Here is a 22,080-nt window from a genome sequence, read left to right as displayed (position 1 = left end):
AACTTTTCTGTCCCAGTGGCCAAACTTGAGAGATAGACTACTAAATGATATAACCATTTTGTCTTCACTTGATTATTTGAAATCGGTGTCTCCCTACATTTGAACAACAATAAATCCTCTTTACCCAAAGATGCCTTCTAACAAGTTTGGATGAAATTGTGGTTCTGAAGTAAAAGTCAAAAACGTAGATGGGGCAGACAATACAAAAATTTATCAGACAAGTTTAAAAATATTGGATGAAGGAAGCTGTTTAAACAATCAGAGAAATTGCCAGACGCTAACAAAAACCAACTGACCACAATTTGAAATGAGGCCCATGGACCACGTCTCTTGCCTGAGTCATCTTGGCCCATATTTAAAGATTTTCCCTATATATTTGTATGTAAAACTTTTTATCCCCAACTGTGGCCCCAACCTACCCCCGAGGACCATAATTTATAAAACTTGAATCTGCACTATGTCAGGAAGCTTTTGTGTAGTGACATAACAATAACAGAGTGGATTAAAGATCTGATTTTAATCAGATTGCTGTGATTTAGTACTAGATTCTAAGAAAATATCCCCCCTTCACCCTCATTCTGAATGGGAATATTTAAAACTGGATGAATTTAAATCATTGATTACCCAAACAGTAGTATGTAGTCTTGGGTTAATTTAAACTAGAATGAAATTTTTCTTCAATGTGTCTTGATAAAAAAAAATTCCTGTAGACCTACACAAACCATCTTTCCATTTCAGTGCAGATTAAAACCTACAATGTACTTACCTAATTCCATCAGTTGTCAGACATTGCTTTATTTTGTAACCACTATTTATGCACTTTATGAAAGTGCAACTGACATTTGCATAAGTAGTGGTTACAAAATAACCCCATGTCTTCTGTAAGGCGTTTGAATAATAATTTTGAAATCAAACTGCTGTATCCCACAAACAATTTAGCATTTAGAACAAAGTGCTGAAATCTGCCGTAAATAAATATATTTTCAGACTTCAGTGATGCTCCTTCATTGGATAAAATGTGTCACACAATTGTCATCTAATTTTCCTTACACGGTGAGTACCATAGCAAAATTTAGACAACAACATATTGTCCAATTGTATTTCTTACTTACACATATATTACAGTAAGACATATTGGTCCAGGACAAGACAAATCACTTATTAGGTTTGTTACTGACGGTCTACAAAACTTGTCAGATTGTTAAAGTCCATAGAAAGCTCAGCTTCACCTAATCTTCTATGGACTTTAACAACCCGACAAATTTCTCGGTAACAAACCTGATAACAGTATATTATCCAATATTTTTCAAAATTTCAATGTAAGGTTTAAAACTTTACACAAAATACAGATTGCAATATTTAATGAAGACAAAAAATAGGGTTCTGATGAGTGAAAAATTAACTTAAACCATAACAGTTGATCAGATAATTAAAGTACGTGTAACATCAAGAATCAGCCCACTACATACAATTTCTTCTTTATTGTCAAAAGACATACCCAATCAACAATCCAAGTGTCCAAATTATACAGCAATTCCGTATAACACAGCAATAGTGTACTGATTCAGTAATAGGTAAAAAGTCAGAGGCAAACGTGGGAAAGAAAAGAATTCTTGAAAAATATAATCCTCTCATCAAATTGAATGGGCACTGTGACACAGCAGTTGAAAGGCATTTTTATAATTTCATTCTGAAGGTCACGGTCAAATGCAAGTGTTTTCCAAAATCAGCAACATATACAATCCTACTCATATCTGTCCATTGTGAGACCTATACATCAATAATATGTTGTATAAAAACTGTCTAATTTTGTTAAATATCAACATATTTGTGATATTAGATTAAAAAGCAATGAAACCCACTCTAGTTGTCTCACTCATTTTTTGTCTATAAAAAAGTCATTATCGCACAAGAGAAGTATACCGTAACTTAAAATTTTAAAAAATTTCATCTCTAAATTATACATTATTATGAATAGAAATACATGAATCACTAAACATCCTAGTGGAATCTGTCGTTATCTTCGCCTCTCTCCTTTCTGTGTCCGTTTCTTCTCCGTCTCTTTTCTGTCCTTCTCTTTCTGTTTTTGTACCTCACGGTCTTGTTTCTCCTTCTCCTTCTTCTTCTGATAGTCCTGCTTGGACTTCTCTCTCTGTTCTTGCACAGCCCTCTGCACCGCTTCAGCATTGTCATTTTTCGCTAATGCCCCTACAAAGTAAATATAACAGTTCCTATAGAACAATGAAAGCGATAGAAATGAAGGAAGGGGGATAACTCTACATACAAATTCCAACTCAGCAGAATGCCTGTTATGAAAATAATAATTAGGAGAAACTTACCGCCTGCCTCTTGCCCCCCGGGATCCTCCGCCTCCTCATCTCTGTATGAAGGTCAAGGCCATTAAATACTTCAGTTCAATTAGTTTTGCTTGCATGTTTTTTAATACACTATTTGAAAATTTTTCACTCAGGTTGAGATGTTACCAGCTATAGATGAAGTGCCACAAATTTTGACCTATGCATGAAGCTCAAGGTCATAGTTGTGAGGATTCTTTATTGTGCCAAAGCCTACCATCACATGGGACCTCTATTTTAAAAGTTTAAAAGTCACACCTGAAAGATCTAAGACTTTTACTTCTAATGTCAGGCAATTGGTGAAGGAACAGTCACTAATGTCTTAGGTTTAATGCAGTGCCATGATTGAGAATTGAACCTGGGTCTTTCCATTGTCAATAGCTGCAATAATGATGTAGCCCTCTCCAATTTGGGGGGAGGGGGGGGGGGGTTCAGAATACAAAAAGTTGGAGAGGGCTACATTATTGCAGCTATGTTGCCAAGTGATCACCCAAACTATACTAATGCGACTAGTGAGTGAGGTATAGAAAGTAGAGGTGTTCATGAAAGTGGTTCTCTGTACTTTGGATGATCTTTAATTAGAACAAACACCTGTATCTCATGATCTCTATGAAGAAATAAAAATTAATATTTCATGTCCAGTGAAGGATACGTTTCTCCACCTGAAACAGCAGCATACTGAGCCAAGATGGCTTCCTTTCGTGCTATTTCTTCAGCACTCTTCTCTTTGGGTTTTACGGTTTCAATTGTCTGCTTCTCGAGGATTTCTGACAACTGTGTGGCTAGTGTACTGGTATCTGCAATTCAGTTTCCATGACAAATAAAATAACTCTGAACGTAAAGTTTTCCCATTTTCAGGCTGCCCAGCACTTGTTGACAAAAAATTAGGGCTAATTTTTGGGATAAAAGCAGAAATTTAAGGGCTGGATAGCCTGTATTCTAATACTTCGTATTACGATTACTTAAACTTCCACACTCTTTTGAATTGAAGATATGAAAAGCATGATAACTGGGAGCACTATCATTATTTAATGTAAAAATACAATAATATTACCTGTCTTTTATAATGTCTGAGTAGATTTTAATCTCTCAATGTTTCAGTAGACAGTTATAAAAATTTAAATCTTCTCCTGGTCAAATTCATGGCCTTCCTAATGAAAACGGTCATTGTGGAACACAAGCACGGTAACAGAATTAGTTTTCAAGCAATGAAGACCACAATTATTCATTTCAATGTCCTTTTTGCAAAACAAATAATGAAAAAGAAATTCTTGCCCACTAATCTTAAAGCCAAACTAGTATTTGTTAAATTCAAAGCTGTATTTAATTTTGATTCTCATATTAGATTCTCATGAAGTCAACATCTTAAGTAGCAAACTTTTGTAATATTGTATATATCTGATTCTCTAGTCTTACAAGACAAGCAATACTTGCACAAGTACCTTCTGTGACTTCAATACAAAAGAGTCCTCAAGAGTTAAACAGTCAAATTTTCTTGTTCAAGATTTTGAGAGAATGAAAAACAACATTTAATAAAATGTTTGTTTCTGGTTGTGTTTGTAATCAGACTGTTTCTGGTTGTGTTTGTAATCAGACTGTTTCTGGTTGTGTTTGTTTGTTATGAGACTGTTTCTGGTTGTGTTTGTTTGTAATCAGACTGTTTCTGGTTGTGTTTGTTATCAGACTGTTTCTGGTTGTGTTTGCAATCAGACTGTTTCTGGTTGTGTTTGTTATCAGACTGTTTCTGGTTGTGTTTGTAATCAGACTGTTTCTGGTTGTGTTTGTAATCAGACTGTTTCTGGTTGTGTTTGTTATCAGACTGTTTCTGGTTGTGTTTGTTTGTTATCAGACTGTTTCTGGTTGTGTTTGTTATCAGACTGTTTCAGGTTGTGTTTGTTTGTTATCAGACTGTTTCTGGTTGTGTTTGTTATCAGACTGTTTCTGGTTGTGTTTGTTATCAGACTGTTTCTGGTTGTGTTTGAAATCAGACTGTTTCTGGTTGTGTTTGTAATCAGATTGTTTCTGGTTGTGTTTGTAATCAGACTGTTTCTGGTTGTGTTTGTAATCAGATTGTTTCTGGTTGTGTTTGTTATCAGACTGTTTCTGGTTGTGTTTGTTTGTTATCAGACTGTTTCTGGTTGTGTTTGTAATCAGACTGTTTCTGGTTGTGTTTGTTATCAGACTGTTTCTGGTTGTGTTTGTTTGTTATCAGATTGTTTCTGGTTGTGTTTGTTATCAGACTGTTTCTGGTTGTTTTTGTTTGTTATCAGACTGTTTCTGGCTGTGTTTGTCATCAGACTGTTTCAGGTTGTGTTTGTTTGTTATCAGACTGTTTCTGGTTGTGTTTGTCATCAGACTGTTTCTGGTTGTGTTTGTTATCAGACTGTTTCTGGTTGTGTTTGTAATCAGACTGTTTCTGGTTGTGTTTGTTTGTAGACTGTTTATGGTTGTGTTTGTAATCAGACTGTTTCTGGTTGTGTTTGTTTGTAGACTGTTTATGGTTATGTTTGTAATCAGACTGTTTCTGGTTGTGTTTGTTATCAGACTGTTTCTGGTTGTGTTTGTAATCAGACTGTTTCTGGTTGTGTTTGTTATCAGACTGTTTCTGGTTATGTTTGTAATCAGACTGTTTCTGGTTGTGTTTGTTATCAGACTGTTTCTGGTTGTGTTTGTAATCAGACTGTTTCTGGTTGTGTTTGTAATCAGACTGTTTTTGGTTGTGTTTGTAACCAGACTGTTTCTGGTTGTGTTTGTTTGTAATCAGATTGTTTCTGGTTGTGTTTGTTTGTTATCAGACTGTTTCTGGTTGTGTTTGTTTGTTATCAGACTGTTTCTGGTTGTGTTTGTTATCAGACCTGTTTCCGGTTGTGCTGGTTTGCTGTGTTTCAGATTCCACCTCTGTATTACTTCATCACATACTTTTTCCCTGTCACTCTCCTGAAATTGAGAAAAGTGAGGGATTAATGGTATCATTCTACACTGTTACAAGCTACTACCTTCATGGCTCGTTACATGGATTGTGAAAAGTTGATTGTTCATGGTGTTAATAATAATGATAATAAAATTTATATAGCGCCTTATATAAAACAAATTACTCTAAGGCACTTCACAAGGGTAAGAAGAGGAATGCAAAAATATAACAATTAAATGAAACAAGAGATGTTTGTAAAACACATATGCCCCCCATGGTGCAAAATTGAAAAGGGTTATACACACACATCATTTAATTGAGAGTAGTATCATCAATTCAAAATATTGAGCAGACAAGATCTTCCTTTGTCAAGAGTGGATTGACCATGTGACCTAAAAATCAATAGGGGTCATCAACTCCTGAAGATGTACCAGTGTACCAAGTTTGATGTCTGTCAAGCAAAGTGTTCTCAAGATATTGAAAAGACAGTATATTCCTATGTCCAGTTTGACCCTTGACTTTTGACCATGTGACCTCAAAATCAATAAGGGTCATCTTCTCCTGAAGACGTACCAGTGTACCAAGTGTGATGTCTGTCAAGAAAAGGGTTCTCAAGATATTGAGCAGACAGTATATTCCAATGTCCAGTTTGACCCTTGACTTTAAACATGTGACCTCAAAATCAATAGGGGTCACTTTCTCCTGAAGATGTACCAGTGTACCAAGTTTGATGTCTGTCAAGCAAAGGGTTCTCAAGATATTGAACGGACAGTATATTCCTATGTCCAATGTGACCCTTGACCTTGTGACCTCAAAATCAATAGGGGTCATCTTCTCCTGAAGACGTACCAGTGTACCGTATATACTTGCCTATAAGTCGGTCCGCCTATAAGTCGGTTGTATTTTTTAAGGTTATTTTGTAGGAATTTGCCATTGACCCACTTATAAGTCAGTACAAATTTTTGTCAGAATCGGTTGACAATTTCAAGTCAATGCTCTAGTGTTTTTACCTATGTTTCAAAAAATATTTTGAGAAATTAATAATTATGAGGTGCTCAATATCCAAGCAATATCTGTTTGGGGTTTAAATGCAACCCTTGATCTATTATGGACAATGATCCCTTGTTTACCTACGCAATTATGGTCTCCTAATTACCAGTACCTGACACCATGTTTACTTAGTGGCACACGCCTCACGGTTATTGTGGGGTTCCGGTATAATTCAATGTATCAACAATAGAGTTTTTAAGGGTCAAGAATGATGATCTAAATTATTTGTTAACAATATATTCAATCTTTTATGAAATATATTTCAGCCGGTATACATATGAATATTTCAGTATTAAATCGGGTTCGTAATACGTCAGTTTCGAGATACGAACTCTTCTGTGTAGGAGGTGAATTTAGTAGAACTTTGAATGTCTAAGTGGGACAGAGTGGACCTACAGTCAACGAGGAAGATGATGAAATGTATTAAAAGCAGCTTTTCTTTAAATACGTAAATGTGGGAAATACAAAATACCGTCGAAATAAATGTTTTACTAAAGTGGAAACATAAAAACAATGTCATATTTGCAAGCAATATCTTAGATATGGTACTTTTGACCAGCAAAATAACGTAAAATGATAACAATTCTATGTATTTAATTACTCCATAAATACTTATCACTTACTTAGTGTATCAGTTGAATTCGGGGGATCAAACAGCGTATGAGAGACTTACTGAGTACATTCACTTACACAGTGATGCATATCTGTCCCACTCCCGCGTGTAAACAAATTGTTTCGCGTCTCACTATGTACGAGAGTTCGCCAAAGGGAAATAACCCGGACGTATCTCGAAACCGACGTATTCAATTTTACCGATAAACGATAGATTAGTTGAATTGAAAGTATTAGTTACCGGTATGTAAATAATTTTAAACAAGATAAAAATATGTAAATACTTGTACTTTATAAATCATTTTAAAATACATAAACAATACAATATGTCTAGATATTTGTAAACAATAATCATTTGTGTGGTTGTCCATGATAATCATCGGAGTTGTTTAAAAAAACACTACATTACGCCGCCTAGAAAAATACCAATCTTCTTAGGACATGTCTATAAGTCAGACATAGAGTTTTGGACCAAAAATTGACTCCCAAAAATCCAACTTATAGGCGAGTATATACGGTACCAAGTTTGATGTCTGTCAAGCAAAGGGTTCTCAAGATATTGAACAGACAGTATATTCCTATGTCCAGTTTGACCCTTGACCTTTGACCATGTGACCTCAAAATCAATAGGGGTCATCTTCTTCTGAAGATGTACTGGTGTACCAAGTTTGATGTCTGTCAAGCAAAGGGTTCTCTAGACATTGAATGGTCAGTATATTCCTATGCCCAGTTTGCCCCTTGACCATATGACCTCAAAATCAATAGGGGTCATCTACTCCTTAGGATGTATGAGTGTGCCAAGTTTGATGTCTTTCAAGCAAAGGGTTCTCAAGATATTGAGCGGACATTATATTCCTATGTCCAGAGTAGATTGACCCTTGACCTTTTGACCTGAAAAATAATAGGGGTCCTCTTCTACTCATAACCAACCCACATATGAATTATCATTATCATCAAGTGAATGGTTTTCAAGATATTGAGCGGACAACATGAAGAGTTGTTCTTTGTTGTAGCTCACTCTGTTGTTTGTTACCTAGGACTCTGATACGTGTATTATAAAAATTACTCATTTCCGTGGGATTCAAATTTTAATTCTGTTTTGTTATGGACATAGGCTCCGATCTGAAGGTGGGGGATCGAGTCCGGTTGACCGCTACATTCCTCCCTCCTTAAATGTCTTCACACCTGAAGACATCAACCCAGGATCTTCATTTTCACCTGTCAGTTCAAGGGGCTGGTCTACGGCACCAATTGTAACAGGAAGGGAGAAAATGCAACAGACCAGACCAGGATTTGAACACGGCCCCCCTGAATCTCTAGTCAGGTGCTCAACCAACTGAGCTATCTGGCCATCAGCTGTAGAAATTAAAGTTACGATCAAGCCTGGCTGACTGCTACATTCCTCCCACCTTAAATGTCTTTACACTTGAAAACATCAACCCAGGATATTAATCCCCTGGCATGCATTTTCACCTGTCAGTTCTAGGGACTGGTCTATGGCACCATAAGTAACAGGCAGGGAGAAAATGCAATGCACCAGGCCGGGATTCAAACCCAGGCCCCTGAATCTCTAGTTAAGTGTTCTACCAACTGAGCTATCTGGCCACCAGCGTTCAAACCTGGCTGACTGCTACACACCTATCACAGTGATTTATACAATGGTTTGAGTGTGGTAGAGTTGTGGAAATTAAAGGTATGAAAAAATTACACACAACCAAAAATTTAGATGTGTAGTTGGGAGATGAGACTTTCAAAATCATGCCTTCCCGTGAGACTGGGAGAATCAAAACATGTATGAATCATCACTTTACAGTTAATTATTTAAATAATTAAGTAAAAGCCTTTCCGCAACCCTGGTTACCCACTGTTTATTTCTATAGATATCAAAGTTAGAAAAAACATACAGGAATATATAGGCCTAAATGGAGTTATACAATGACTGTCACAAAGGAAACATAGGATCCAGAGCACAAAAATTTATACATTACAGCATACCGAGTACATTTACGATCAATTAGAAGATGCATCAATTCCCTTGCAGTCTAATCTGATATCAAAATCAGATTACTGATCAGCTCGCAATCTGATATGTCACTTCGTGTAGCAAAGTATCAAACCGAGATCTGATTTCAATCAGATTGCTACGAGACAAATTTTGATATAAGAATCTAATTAGTCTTTGCTCTGAACTTTTACAACAGAGGAAGGTGGGTATCAAAGTTAACAGTTTCGTGTAATATGTATGATACTTGATGTTAGCAACAATTTAACATTTTGATAATCCCAATCTGTATCTCAGGAACCTGCCACGATATAGTTACCTTCTTTTAAATAGTGATCCTTCTTTACATCGATATTTCATACCGAGCGAAGCTCGGACGGGCCAAAGGCCCGTCCGCGAAGCAAGGCTCTAAAGGTAACACGTATGTAAAAGAAAAAAGTCAAATTCAGCAAAAGAAAAAGAGATAATCTCTATATACGTTCACTGAAATTTTTGTGATCCATATGGGCACCGCCATTTATTTTTTCATTACCTGCTTCAACAGTTATTCGTGTTTTATTTTGAATGCCAATGATAGAAGACTCTGACGTGCAATTCGTAATTTAAACACTCAGTTTGTTCAAAGTGAATAGTATAATTGTCATTATAACAGGTTTTAGCAAATAATTACATATACAACCGTAATACGACTAAATAGATGAACACGTTCATGAGTTTCTTTGAATAAGAATATACGATAAAATTACAGTTACTTTTTTTACCATTTTGAATTTATTGGTTAATTTTGTTTAGTTTTATAACGGCCTTTTTCATTGCATACGGAATGTATTATTGTTGTTTATAATTGTTTGCTTTGAAAAAGAGAAAAAAGTAGAGGCTAACTGTGACGTCACAATGCACAGTTGACGTCGCCTTGCGTTTTATTTCCTGCGTTCAATGAATAGGCGGATCCTGTAAAACTGTTCTCCCCATATAAACCCCTTGAATATTGAGATCTTACAGGGTTTTTAGCGCAAGGAAAATTTCATTAAAAATATATATTTTTAAATGAATCATAATCTACCGTACTTAACGGAATTATGATTACCACTTGGGACACTCCAATGACCATTACATGCTTCGCTCGGTCCAACGGTCACACCGTATACATATTATAGAGAAAGGTCAGTGTATAAAAGAAGGCAAACAGTCCCTGCGATCTCAGTAATGATTAAAATACAGAGAAATCAGATTATTGTTGTAAACATATAAACTGTTTACCAGAACTTCTCCCAAAATATCCATGACGGATTCTCGGGTATCTTCTGCATCAGTCTCTGTTTCTAGGATACCAATGATATAGGTCACGAAAACTTCAGTATCAACTTCTGGATTCAAAGACGTCAATTTCTCTGCCAACCAATCCTCAAAACTAGCACTGGCAGCTGCCATGTTTATAATGTGAATGTTTCGGCTGTAATAGTCTCCGAAGTGTGACAATTTACGAGGTTATCCGAACGGCTTTAATGGCGGCGCCCATGAATATATTGTCGGCATGAGAAAATGACATTTCTGATTTCATTACTTTTTGTTATGAATTTTGATATCGGGTAGATTTTTATAATCTTCTACACACTTCAAATCTGAATTTATGCGGTGGCTTATTTAGAGTGTTTTGTGTGGAAATGTATCAAGGAACTTAAGAAATTGAGACACAAAATCTGAGAAAATTCGAGTGATAACTTGAACAACGAATTCATTTTGCATGTTACTGTTGTTATGATGTATGACATTAATTGAACAAAATGAAAGGTTTCATTTCTATCCGACTAGCTTTTTTTAGGCTTAAGGTGGTATTTTTAAGACGCACATTTTCTCACAGTGCATGCAATGCCATTCTCTTTCAAAAACCTTTTTCAAATACTTAAATATTGATAATATCAATATTTATAATTCAAGTGAAATAAAATGTGAATATTTCATAAAAGTCGAGGGAGAAATAATAATACCTCAATATTCATGTTCAAGATATTCATTGATTTTCTCGCAGGGTTGATTTATCTAGGTTAATTGTTTTTACTACCGGTAAACGGTACCTTTCCCCCTTGGCAACAAATGGATATTTCTCTTCCACAGATAAAAAAAAAAAAATCCCCTTCATTTGTAGAAACTTCACAAAATTGTATAAGAATATTCAACAAAAATCATTTTTTTGATATTCTAAGTCATTTTCTACAATTGTCAGACTTCCAGTATAGATAAAATACTTTATATGGCTGTTATAATCTGTGGATATTATATTCCATGAATGTCCCCCATCTCCTGGAAGCTCATGACTACATTCTCAAAAATTCCCCTTAAATATAAAATGGGTAGTAACAACTAAATGCTGGATGAAACCCTGGCTCGGGTTTTTGACATCACAATGTACCCAACAAAGTTCTATGATGTCAAACTTCCGCCAGAGTTTGTTTGCTCACAAACCAAACTCTTCCAGTTAGACATTATGGGATAGCGATTTCTTAGGCCGCATATACTGTGCGACACCATTTTAGAATGACACAAAAACATAATGTCATTGGGGTCAAACGCAAACTAGTTCAAAACAAGAACATAAACATCAAATTCATTACATTACACTATAATTTGAACTGAGTCTTCCTACTTTTTAATGATCTTTTGATCATTTTATGTTTAAAATAAAATCCATACTTTTATATTAATGCTCTTAATCATGCAGTACGTGTTATTGTCAATATTTTCAAGCTTTAACTACGAACTATTTCTTTAGTGTTATTTGCCCATGTGATAATCTCGGACTCACAATATACAAATCTGTATAGTGTACTGTGTCACCTGGGAGAGGTCTATACATAGATGACGTAATGAGGCCTCGACGGGGAGTTTGCTATGATGTCACAGCCTACTACACAACATAACACTACAGGTAGTAGGCTATGATGTCATTGCTAATAAAGGGAAGATGGCCACTTTGACATGAAGTCTCAAACACATGATCAGTGTCCCATTTATCCTTGAGGCAAATTTACCTCATGGTTTGTTTTTTTCACTTACAAAATGCAAAATTGTCAATTGTCTTTATAATATGTATATACGGTGTGACCATTGGACTGAGCGAAGCTTGAAATTGTCATTGGTGTGTCCCAAGTTATAATCATAATTTCGTTCAGTATGGTAGATTATAATTCATTTAAGAAATGAATATGACAGAGGATAACTATAGGATCCGCCTATTCATTTAAAGCGGGAAATATAATGCCAGTCGAAGTAAACCGTGCTTTGTGACGTCACATTTAGCCATGACTTTTTTCTCTTTCAAATCAAACAATTATAAACAACAATACATCCCATTTGCAATTTAAAAGACAGTAAAAATTAAAAGAAAAAAAAATACCAATTAACTAATACAAAATGGTAAAAATGTGAGGGTGCATATATTATATATTTTCATTTAAAGAAACTCATGAACTCGTTCATCTATTCAGTCGAATTACTGTTTCTCTATTTTGATGATTGGCTAAAAACCGTAACAATAATAATTTAACAAACTGCGTGTTTGAATTACAAATTGCACATCAGTCTTGTATTTTTGGCATTCAAAATTAAAATACGATTAACTGTAGAAGTACCTAATGAACAAAACAAAATGGTGGTGCCCATATGGATCACCAAATTTTCAGTGAATGTATGTAGAAATTATCTCTAATCATTTGCTGATTTGCTCATTTTTTCTATTACATATGTGTTACCTTTTGAGCCATGCTTTGTGGATGAGCCTTTGGCCTGCCCGAGCTTTGCTTGGTATTTAAACTACTATCAAAAAGTTATTGAAGATATGTTTTTCTTTGCTATTGACAGGGAGAGTGAAGAATTTTGAAGAAATATGTCACAACTCTGTTACAGAAGACTGAAGCAGAAAATATATCTTTTAACTGAGAGTTTTCTGTTAAATAAGCGAAGCTACTGTCAGACCAAACCAAGACATCAAGTGTTTGTCTCGACTGCAGACGATATATACACAAATTTAGCCTTTGAAGAATGGTTATATGAAAGAGAAGATCTGAAACAGAAATCTATTCTCTTGATGTGGCAAAATAAGCCTGCTGTTGTGATTGGACGACATCAGAATCCGTGGCTAGAGTGCAATGTCCCCAAACTAAAAGAACATGGCATCAAGTTAGCTCGAAGAATTAGTGGAGGGGGGTGTGTGTATCATGACCTGGGAAATCTCAACTGTTCCTTTCTGAAAACTCGAACTTTGTACAACAGGAAGGAGAATCTGGACCTTGTGGTTCAGGCCATCACCTCCCGCTGGGATGTGGATTTAGAAGTCAATGCCAGAGAGGACATTGTTTTGGACAGACTGTACAAGGTTGGTTTTACTGGCCTGGAGGTTATAAATTGTTTTGAGTGCATACTCCATACTTGAAACCCATAATATGTGAGACAAAGTCATATTCATTATTCTGTTTCATACTCGAAAGCTGTACTTATTATATAAGAGTGAAATATTCAGTATGGATTTGAGTATTGGGTATGGGTTGGAGTATAGAGAACATATTCAAAAAGTTTTATAACCTCCAGGCCAGAAGTAGTTCATGGATAGATTATTGCACAGAATAAAATTTTCGTATAAGCACTCGAGGGCTCTGTCAATCAGATTTACAGTAACAACAAGTCGTGTCACTTTTGGTACATATATGTATACTAATTGTTGAATGATTTTTTATATTTACATTTCCAATGTTTTTAACTTCAATATCTTTATCAATTGAATTGATAGCCATTTCCTCATGAATGTGAACAAAGTGCGTATGAATCTTGATAAATATAGGACGACTATTTTGATGGCTGTAAGTATTCCAACAGAAATGAAAACAAAATGCAATTATGAAATATGAATTTCAGTTTTGACTTTTGAAAATACATAAGGATATGAACAGCAATGCTTCATGCATGAAGCACCTCAGTTCATGCTCAAGGCTGATGTCTTTTCAAAAATGAAATTTATTTCTAAGCACTGCCTCATAGCCTTAGTGTAAGTGGAATGCTCTTCATGGTTTTGGGTAGCAGTTGTTTGATGTTTTTGATTTTCTCTCTGAATAGGTGTCAGGAACAGCAGCTAAGTTGGGAAGAAACAACACATTTCATCATTTCACACTCCTCCATGATGTAAATGTAGAGAACCTTGAAATGACCTTGGATAGTCCTATGAAGGTAACAAGATACCCCAAGTGTTTTATACATAGCACTAATCTTGAAACTTCAAAGTGGCAACATTATTCAAAAACTTAAAAGGAAAAAATTTTATGTGTAAAACAAGAAAGTATGACAACTAAATACCTTGGCTAAATAATTAAGAGTCACAACCATCAGACATAAGACATCTTGTTATGTCTCCCCTCTTTCAGGGGTAGACATTGTTTTTGTACTTTCCGTTCGTCTGTCACAGAATCTTGTGAACACTTCTTCTATATGGCTTATTGTATAGTCTTGAAACTTTTTACAATGCTTCATCGCCATTTGTAGATGTGCATATTGGTGGGACAGGAGGATCCAATTATTTTCCTTAAAGTTATAGTGGATCTAAGAGGGGAGGAGGATGTAAAATAGCTTGTGAACATTTCTCCTCCTATATGGCTTATTGGATAGATTTGAAACTTTGTACAATGCTTCATTGTCATTTGTAGATGTGCATATTGTCAATAGTTTGTGAACACTTCTCCTATGTTTCTTATCGGAGTTCATAATGTCTATGTTCCTGCTTATGCTTTCTCCTCCATACCATGCGGTACATTAAGGGGAGGAGATTTCATTTGGAGCACTTCCAATTTTGGGAGCTGGGGAGACATTTGTTTTTCATAAAAACAATCTCTTGTTAGATTATTGATCTGTTTGTAGATGGGTATCCACAGCAAAGCCACTGACAGTAAAAGATCCACCATAAAGAACTTGTCAGAGTGTGATTTCACTATAGATTTCATGTCACTGGTGGAGGTCATAGGTCATGAGTTTTATAAGGCAGCTGGAGTTCAGGTAAGAGTTAAAATCCACTCCTTCTAATGACAATAACAAAAGAAGCAGATCAAGGAGTCAGTCAAATGAAAACCAGCTCCTCAATCCACTCTGTGTAGCGGCAAAATAAAAAAACAAGGGAACGGAAAGAGGAGTTGGTCTGATTAAAACCATCTCCTAAATTCACCCCTCATAGATCCACCCCTTGTAGTGACAATATAAAAAAGTGAGCTGATTGAGGAACTCATTTTAATCATACTGTAAGAGTGTCCCCTTGGAACGTATATAGATTTCTGGATACTTTTTTTCTGCAAGCCTGCCTTGTGAGGTTTATTAGCAGGACACAATTTTTGTGAATCTTCAACTTCTTCATTACTTTGTTTATATTCAAAATCATTCACGAAAACAGTATTTTCACTTCAAATTATTCTTGCTTATTTTGTGAAAATAAAGTTCATATTTAATAAATAGTTATTTTTAGTTACTGATCTCTCCTAGTTGAGTTATGGCCCTTAGATTGACTTCAGTATAGTGAGTCATTGGTCAGTGTTTTATTTACTTGACTGTCAATGAGGGCAATATTTGTAGTTGAATTTTTATGAAATACGATCTGATTACACATTTTGTCCAAGCTATGGTGAAGACCAGTAATGCTTTGGTTCATTGCATGTCTTGCCTACTGCACATAACACTTCTGTTCATGAACTAATATTTATATTACAAATCGCATTTTCCTCTATGAACCAACCAATTTCAGCATGCGACACAATCCATTTATATTGACTATGAATGGATCATGAACAAGTTTAAAGCATGCGACTGAGAGAGCGTAATGATTTGAAAAAATACAACATGCGTTACAAAGATCTTGCAAAGTCACACCTTGGATTAAGATTGTGAACTTACGTGGATTATCATCCCAAACTTGTGGTCTCCTAGCTCCTAGTTGATAAAAGGCAGGATAAGACGAAGTGTGACGTCATGTCTATGTTTTGACGTGCATCACAATACGACTGTGACATAGGTGGATCTTAGGAGTTCGTTTTATGCAACAAGCAATGTAAACAAATGGTGTTTAAGTAAATGAATATAAATATAAGAAATGAACATGACTTTTGAGCTGTTCATGGTCAATATGAACGGATTTGGATTTGAGGCTTATTCTCTGTGAATCGCTAGTGTGATTCACAGAGAATTTGCCTCAAATCCAAATCCGTTTATATTGACCATGAACAGCTCAAAAGTCATGTTCATTTCTTTAATGTTTGTCTTTCTCTTCAGGGAGAAATTGAGTGGATTGACCCAGGAGATGAGACTTTGTTCCCAGGTGTGACAGAAATAAGAAAGTCTGCAGAGGAATGGCAGTGGATATTTGGTAGAACTCCAAAATTTACTACAAAAAGAAAATTTACCTCAAAAAAACATAAAATTGAACTGTCTGTGATATTCAACTTTGAGAAAGGCAGGATACAGAGTTCTGAGATTATTTGTGATAGTAATGTTCCTCATGTCATGGAGTTTACAGTCAGGCTTCAGAATGACCTCACGGGACGGAGGCTGCACAGAGAGGACTTGAACCCAGTTTTACAGGCTTCCGACTTGTCACCACTGGACTGTAAACAGGAGGAGGTGAAACAATGGATAGTTGACTGTTGTGTGGGAGCTCTGTGTACAGGTGTATAAATCTGTTTACAGCCACCATATTGTGATATCAGTGATACCCATTGTGAAAACCAGTCCCCCTTTGAAATCAGTGGATTTTGAAAGCCCTGGCAAAAGTTTTATACCTACAAAAATTCTCATGATACAGTAAAACATGTTTATAATGAACAATCTTATAACAATTTCATGCTTGGTGTGAAGTGATATTTATTACCTTTTGAAGAGAGGAAAATCACAAAAGTTTATTGGATGAAACAAAATTTGGTTAACATACAGTGGTTACAATATAGAATAAACCAAAGAATATTATCTACAAATACTTTTTTGAAAAAAAATTAAAATAATCAATCATGACATTTGTAGTTTCTGTGTTGGAGAAAAAGAAACACTAGAGCATATTTTATGAGTGTAAAAAAGTGCAGAATTTTTTTATGTATGGTTTATTCATGGTTTTTTTAATCTTTTACATTTAATATTGTCACAGATAAGAAAGCATTTTTACTTGGCTGTTCAGAGAATGAATTGATTAATATCACAAATTTTCATTTGAAACATATATATTCTTCTCGATGTTTAAAAGTCCACTGCTTCTAGTAAAATTTAAGAACACAGTGAAACTTCTCTAAACCGGCTGTCTCTTGGACCGGAAAAAACGGCCGGTTACTGAGAATATAGCATTTAGAGACATTTTATCTCAATTTTCACAAAGTAGGCACTGTTCACTTTGATCTGGTGATCTATGATCAATTATCGATGGAGATCAAAGTAGTCCACCTGTACCTAAAGGTAATTATTACAAGAAATACTCTTGCTGAAATCATCTAATTTTAAACTGAAAATCTATAACAGGATACATAAAGAAAACACAGAGGCCTATTATTGGAATTCCTCTGACCTATAAAAACTCTGTTTACATCCATCGCTTATGTCATTAACAAATTTGTTATGACATTTTTGAAAAGTACAGTAGTAAATATGAAATTGTAATTTGAATGTTTCTTAGGAATTTTAAGTCTATGGAAACCAAGAAAATTAATTTATCTTTTTATTATCATTAACAGTCCTGGGTTTGTTCTTTATTAACTACCGCTTATACCATACGATAGTATGGTGCAGCAATATGGCATTTTATACTGTATTCATTCAATATGCCCATCTCTGTTTATTACATTTTGTACAGAATTGGGGAGGGTCACATGGATTAGCTAATTGTCAATTAACACCCTTAAACCATAGAAATTGGAGAGGCCACTTGTGTTTTTCACACCTCCATTGGATAATTTCCCACCCAGTTGGTCTGACAGTCATTTTCACACCTGGCCAATCTTGATCTGGCCAAATTTTCTTGTGTTTAGAAAGTGGCCAATATTATAAGGGTAATATACACATGTTTGTTAACAAATGTTCTTAAAAAGTGGCCAGTGTCCGGTTTTGTAAGAATTTCTTTGTAAGGAAATGTTAAGATTTCTGCCAAGACTTTTAAAACTGGCCGATATTCAGGGACAACCGGTTTTCTGAGGGCCGATTTGGAGAAGATTCACTGTATCTGGATAAATGTATATCATATTGAAAGACCTATAGCTCTTAGAAAGAACTGCATAGAACAATTTGAGGAAAAATGGAAATTGTGTATTAAAAAAAAAACCTGAAAGAATGATTTATATCACATTGTGCATGTATATAAGAAGATTATAGGCATAAATGCTACATCAGCATGTAATTTGTACATGAATATATATTTCTACTGATTTTGTGACCAAAATTTTAAGACTCTTTTAGGATTGTGCACAGGTTGAACAAAACAACATGGCCTATGTTGACATTTTTTCCCCTTATTTTTATGTAGTTGTTCAGCAGCCAGAGTAATTTTTCCCTCTATCTTCTTTCTCCTTACTACTATCTTTTGTATGAAAGTCTATCATGTGTGAAAGTGAGCTAGTGTTTGTGTAAATAACATTGAGTCCCCATACCCACTGGTCAGGTTGGATGTACATGTAATAGGGCACTTGTAAAAATCCTGACTAACAGAATTGAATAAATGTGTTGAACCAGAAAAAAAAGTTTGGTTATAATGAAATGTTTCTCGCTGGCCCTGGAGGTTTGCTATAACCATGTTAACTGGACTAGACGTCACTCAGACAATAGATATACCATACTTATGTGTGTGTGTTTTCTACAGTTATAGACTGTGTTATAGAACCATTACTCTTTCTTAGTTACAACTAATAAATCAAATGCTAAAATGAGAACTTGAATTATAGAGGATTATTTTTTCAGTGAAATGATGACGTAGTAAAATATAACTTTATTCCCTCATTTGAAAGTACAGCTTCCTTTTGTCAGTAAAGCAAAACCAAAGAAAGGAAAGACAAAAGTAACTGGATTTAGTCATTTATTTGTTTTTTTTGTCCCATTGAGAATTTTTCACTCATATTGAGACATCACCAACTGTGGCTCAAGTACCACAAATTTAGACCAATGCTTAAAGAGCTCAGGGCTATGACGGTGATCAGGGTTCTTTAATGTGTGAATGCCTGACGGCGACATGGGACCTCTGTATTAAGATCATATCCAAAAGACTCGTGATTCTTGCTTTTAAATACCAAGTGTTTGGTGAAGAAACAGTCACTACCCATGTTTAACGTGACCAAGGCACGAGCGGGGCTCAAATTCAGGACCCCCCAGTTACAAAGTGAATACTGTACCACCGAATCTTTATTCTTGGCAGGCATTTACACTCATCAGTTCCTGGAGTTTGTCTACAGCACCAATTGTAACGGGAAGGGAGATAATACAATGTACCAGACCAGGATTCGAACCCAGGCCCCCTGAATCTCCAGTCAGGTGCTCTACCAACTGAGCTATCTGGCTTCCAGCAGTCAAACCCATCTGACCACCACAAATTCAATGTTAGTTGCATCACAAATAAATATCTGAACACATCCAACTGCATGTAGTATGAGAAGAATCCATTCCTGTATGAAAATTGAGTCTCATAGTGGTTTTTAAAATGATGTTGGTTTTTCATTAATACATCAAACAGAAGAATTATAAGTCTGATTTTATTTGTCTGTTGGGTAAGGGAGTTCATTGACCGTGGTAAGGAGATCATTGACGGTGGGTAAAGAGTTTGTTGACCCAAGAATTACATCTGTCAAATGGTATTGATTCTTTTATAGCCTTAATTATCACTTATTTCATAGTGCTGTTTTACAAGTGTAACAAATTGGTAAATGCATGCAAGGGATCAAATTTAGATGTGTATATGAATTTGATAGAAAGTAAATATATTATTTTCACAGCCATTTGGTTGCTCCACAATGTTCACTTTCCACATGATTCTGTTGGTTTGTTGTTAATATTTTAATGCATTGCTTTAAATTGCATAGACCAGCCATCAGTGGCGGATTTAAGGGGGGGGGGGGGGGGGGGGTGCCGGCTAATTTAAGGTAAATCGTGGTCTCTTGTTTAGAAAAATGTACTAAACGATAAAAGAAGCAATAATTTTTTCCATTCCTGGAGAAATAAATGACAAAATCTTTTGATTCCTTGAATTGCTTTATTGGGAGAACTTAATTTTTTCCAAAAACCCTTAAAATTTGTGTCATTTTAATAATTTCACCCTATAAAAAATAATAAAAAATAGTACAAATGACTAAATAGTAGACATATATTAAGCTCTATATAATCTGTAAAATACAGGGGCTTCACCCCCTGAGCCCCCACCAGGGTTTCGCCCTGGACCTACTGGGGGCCTCAAGGCGGCCCCCAGACCCCCTGCCTCATAAAGTGGTGCCCCCCTTAACCACAATTCCTGGATCCGCCCCTGGCCATAGCAAAGCCTCATAGTTATAGTGCTTGTTTTATAACTGGGGGGGGGGGGGGATGTTCCGTGTTCCATTATTGATTCTTTAGTGCTGCATCAAACCTAAGGCACTTAACATAGATCATCCAACATTTTAGGGTTTGTGACAGGTGTTTTGGATATGACCTTAGAAACAGAGGTCAAATGTCATGTTAGGTATAATTAAGAATCCTCACCGATAGGGTCTTGATAGGGTCTTGAGCATCACACTAAGTTAATAAATTGTGGCACGTAACCTTGCACTGGTGACCTCTCTGTATGAAATTTTTTTGAAAAGAATATTCATTGCATCTTTTTTGACATCGCTCTTGAGAATTTTTCACTCATATGGATGTCACCAATACTGGTGAAGGGCTTCAAATTTAGGCCTATGCTCGGGGTTTATGGCCATTGAGCAGTGAGGGTTCTTTAGTGTCCCATACCTACTGTGACATGGGGCATCCGTTTTTAAGGTCATTTCGGAGGACCCATGACATTCACACCTGATGCCGGGCATTTGGAGATGGAACATCACTACCTGTTTTAACGATCGACTTGGGTCTGTCACTGCCGGGATTTGAACCCCTGCCTTCCGCACGACACACAAAAGACAAATCTAAAGAAGGAGGCTCATATAGGCTGTCTTCTGTGTGGTGATAGGCATTAAAGGCTGCTGCCTAATCCTATTAAGTATTTGATTTAATTTAAACAATATTTTATTATGTATAAAACATTAAATGGATTGGACAACAGGCATTGCCTATACAAGCCCTCTCCATACAAGTATATAGTCAAGGTCATACAGATAGAGAAATGTTTGATTACATGTTGGTATGATTACGGATGAATAATAACTATGAAACTGTTTGGTAACAGCAGTTTGTATTTAAAAGTACCTAATACAACAAATCTAAACTACTTAAATTCATAATCTATTCTGTCTGACGGATATGAAATAGGAGTAAGCATCCCCTGTTGACCGGTCTCACACACACCACGAGTCCTTTATTTTGTTCAGGTAAACAAAGTAATGTGTAATCAAAATCAGCACAGCCCAACAATAGGCATGAAATACATCAAACATCATATGATCCAAAAAACTGGCAATATTCATTATAATGAACATAGAAAATGCTGATTTTAAATAAGAGTGTTAAAACCCCTGTAACATCAACATATTTGTCAGTAGCCTGCCTTGTTTAGAAATTGATCATACGCAGAACATGCTCTCATCAAAATGACTGAAAACAAGAAATGTTAGTAATACATATATGCCCCCGTGGTGCAGAATTGAAAAGGGTTTTACACAAGTATCACTTAATAGATAGTAGTGCCTAAGCAATTCAAGACAATGAGCAGACAATATATTCCTATGTCCAGAGAGGATTGACCATGTGACCTAAAAATCAATAGGGGTCATCTACTTATAAAGTACCAAATTTGGTGTCAATTAAGCAATGATTCTTAAAATAAAGGAGACAATATATTACTATGTTCATTTTGACCCTTGACCATGTGGACCCAAATTTTATAGGGGTCATGTACTCCATATGATATACCAAGTTACATGTCTGCCAAGCAAAGGGTTCTCAAGATATTGAACGGACAGTATATTCCTATGGCCAGTTTG

General features: G+C 35.7%; 2 protein-coding genes and 1 non-coding gene across 5 annotated transcripts; 1 reads left to right on the top strand and 2 right to left on the bottom strand.

Moving 5' to 3' along the window:
- Nucleotides 1-1,344: 1,344 nt before the first annotated feature.
- Nucleotides 1,345-10,369, bottom strand: LOC125683934 (coiled-coil domain-containing protein 43-like). Its single transcript, XM_056141529.1, has 5 exons — nucleotides 10,190-10,369; nucleotides 5,210-5,291; nucleotides 3,007-3,151; nucleotides 2,340-2,380; nucleotides 1,345-2,208 (listed from the first exon to the last, which is right to left on the bottom strand). The coding sequence occupies exons 1-5, from the start codon at nucleotides 10,358-10,360 to the stop codon at nucleotides 2,018-2,020; spliced, it is 630 nt and encodes a 209-aa protein (XP_055997504.1). The 5' UTR covers nucleotides 10,361-10,369; the 3' UTR covers nucleotides 1,345-2,017.
- Nucleotides 10,370-10,404: 35 nt separating this feature from the next.
- On the top strand, nucleotides 10,405-18,666 carry LOC125683933 (lipoyltransferase 1, mitochondrial-like). 3 transcript variants are annotated; one of them, XM_048925486.2, is made up of 5 exons: nucleotides 10,405-10,518; nucleotides 12,788-13,301; nucleotides 14,036-14,146; nucleotides 14,831-14,965; nucleotides 16,226-18,666. In XM_048925486.2, the coding sequence occupies exons 2-5, from the start codon at nucleotides 12,813-12,815 to the stop codon at nucleotides 16,625-16,627; spliced, it is 1,137 nt and encodes a 378-aa protein (XP_048781443.2). In that variant the 5' UTR covers nucleotides 10,405-10,518; nucleotides 12,788-12,812; the 3' UTR covers nucleotides 16,628-18,666. The 3 variants fall into 3 exon arrangements, with proteins under 3 accessions (XP_048781443.2, XP_055997502.1, XP_055997503.1); XM_056141527.1 differs by lacking the exon at nucleotides 10,405-10,518 and adding an exon at nucleotides 11,548-11,855; XM_056141528.1 differs by lacking the exon at nucleotides 10,405-10,518 and adding an exon at nucleotides 13,713-13,782 and having other exon boundaries at nucleotides 13,127-13,301.
- A 737-nt stretch (nucleotides 18,667-19,403) lies between these two features.
- Trnas-gga (transfer RNA serine (anticodon GGA)) lies at nucleotides 19,404-19,476 on the bottom strand. Its single transcript has one exon. It is a non-coding gene; the product is annotated as a tRNA-Ser (tRNA).
- Nucleotides 19,477-22,080: the final 2,604 nt, after the last annotated feature.

Source organism: Ostrea edulis, chromosome 6 (genome assembly GCF_947568905.1).
Source record: "Ostrea edulis chromosome 6, xbOstEdul1.1, whole genome shotgun sequence".
NCBI classification, from domain to species: Eukaryota; Metazoa; Mollusca; class Bivalvia; order Ostreida; family Ostreidae; genus Ostrea; species Ostrea edulis.
This window is presented reverse-complemented; position numbering and strand designations above follow the sequence as displayed.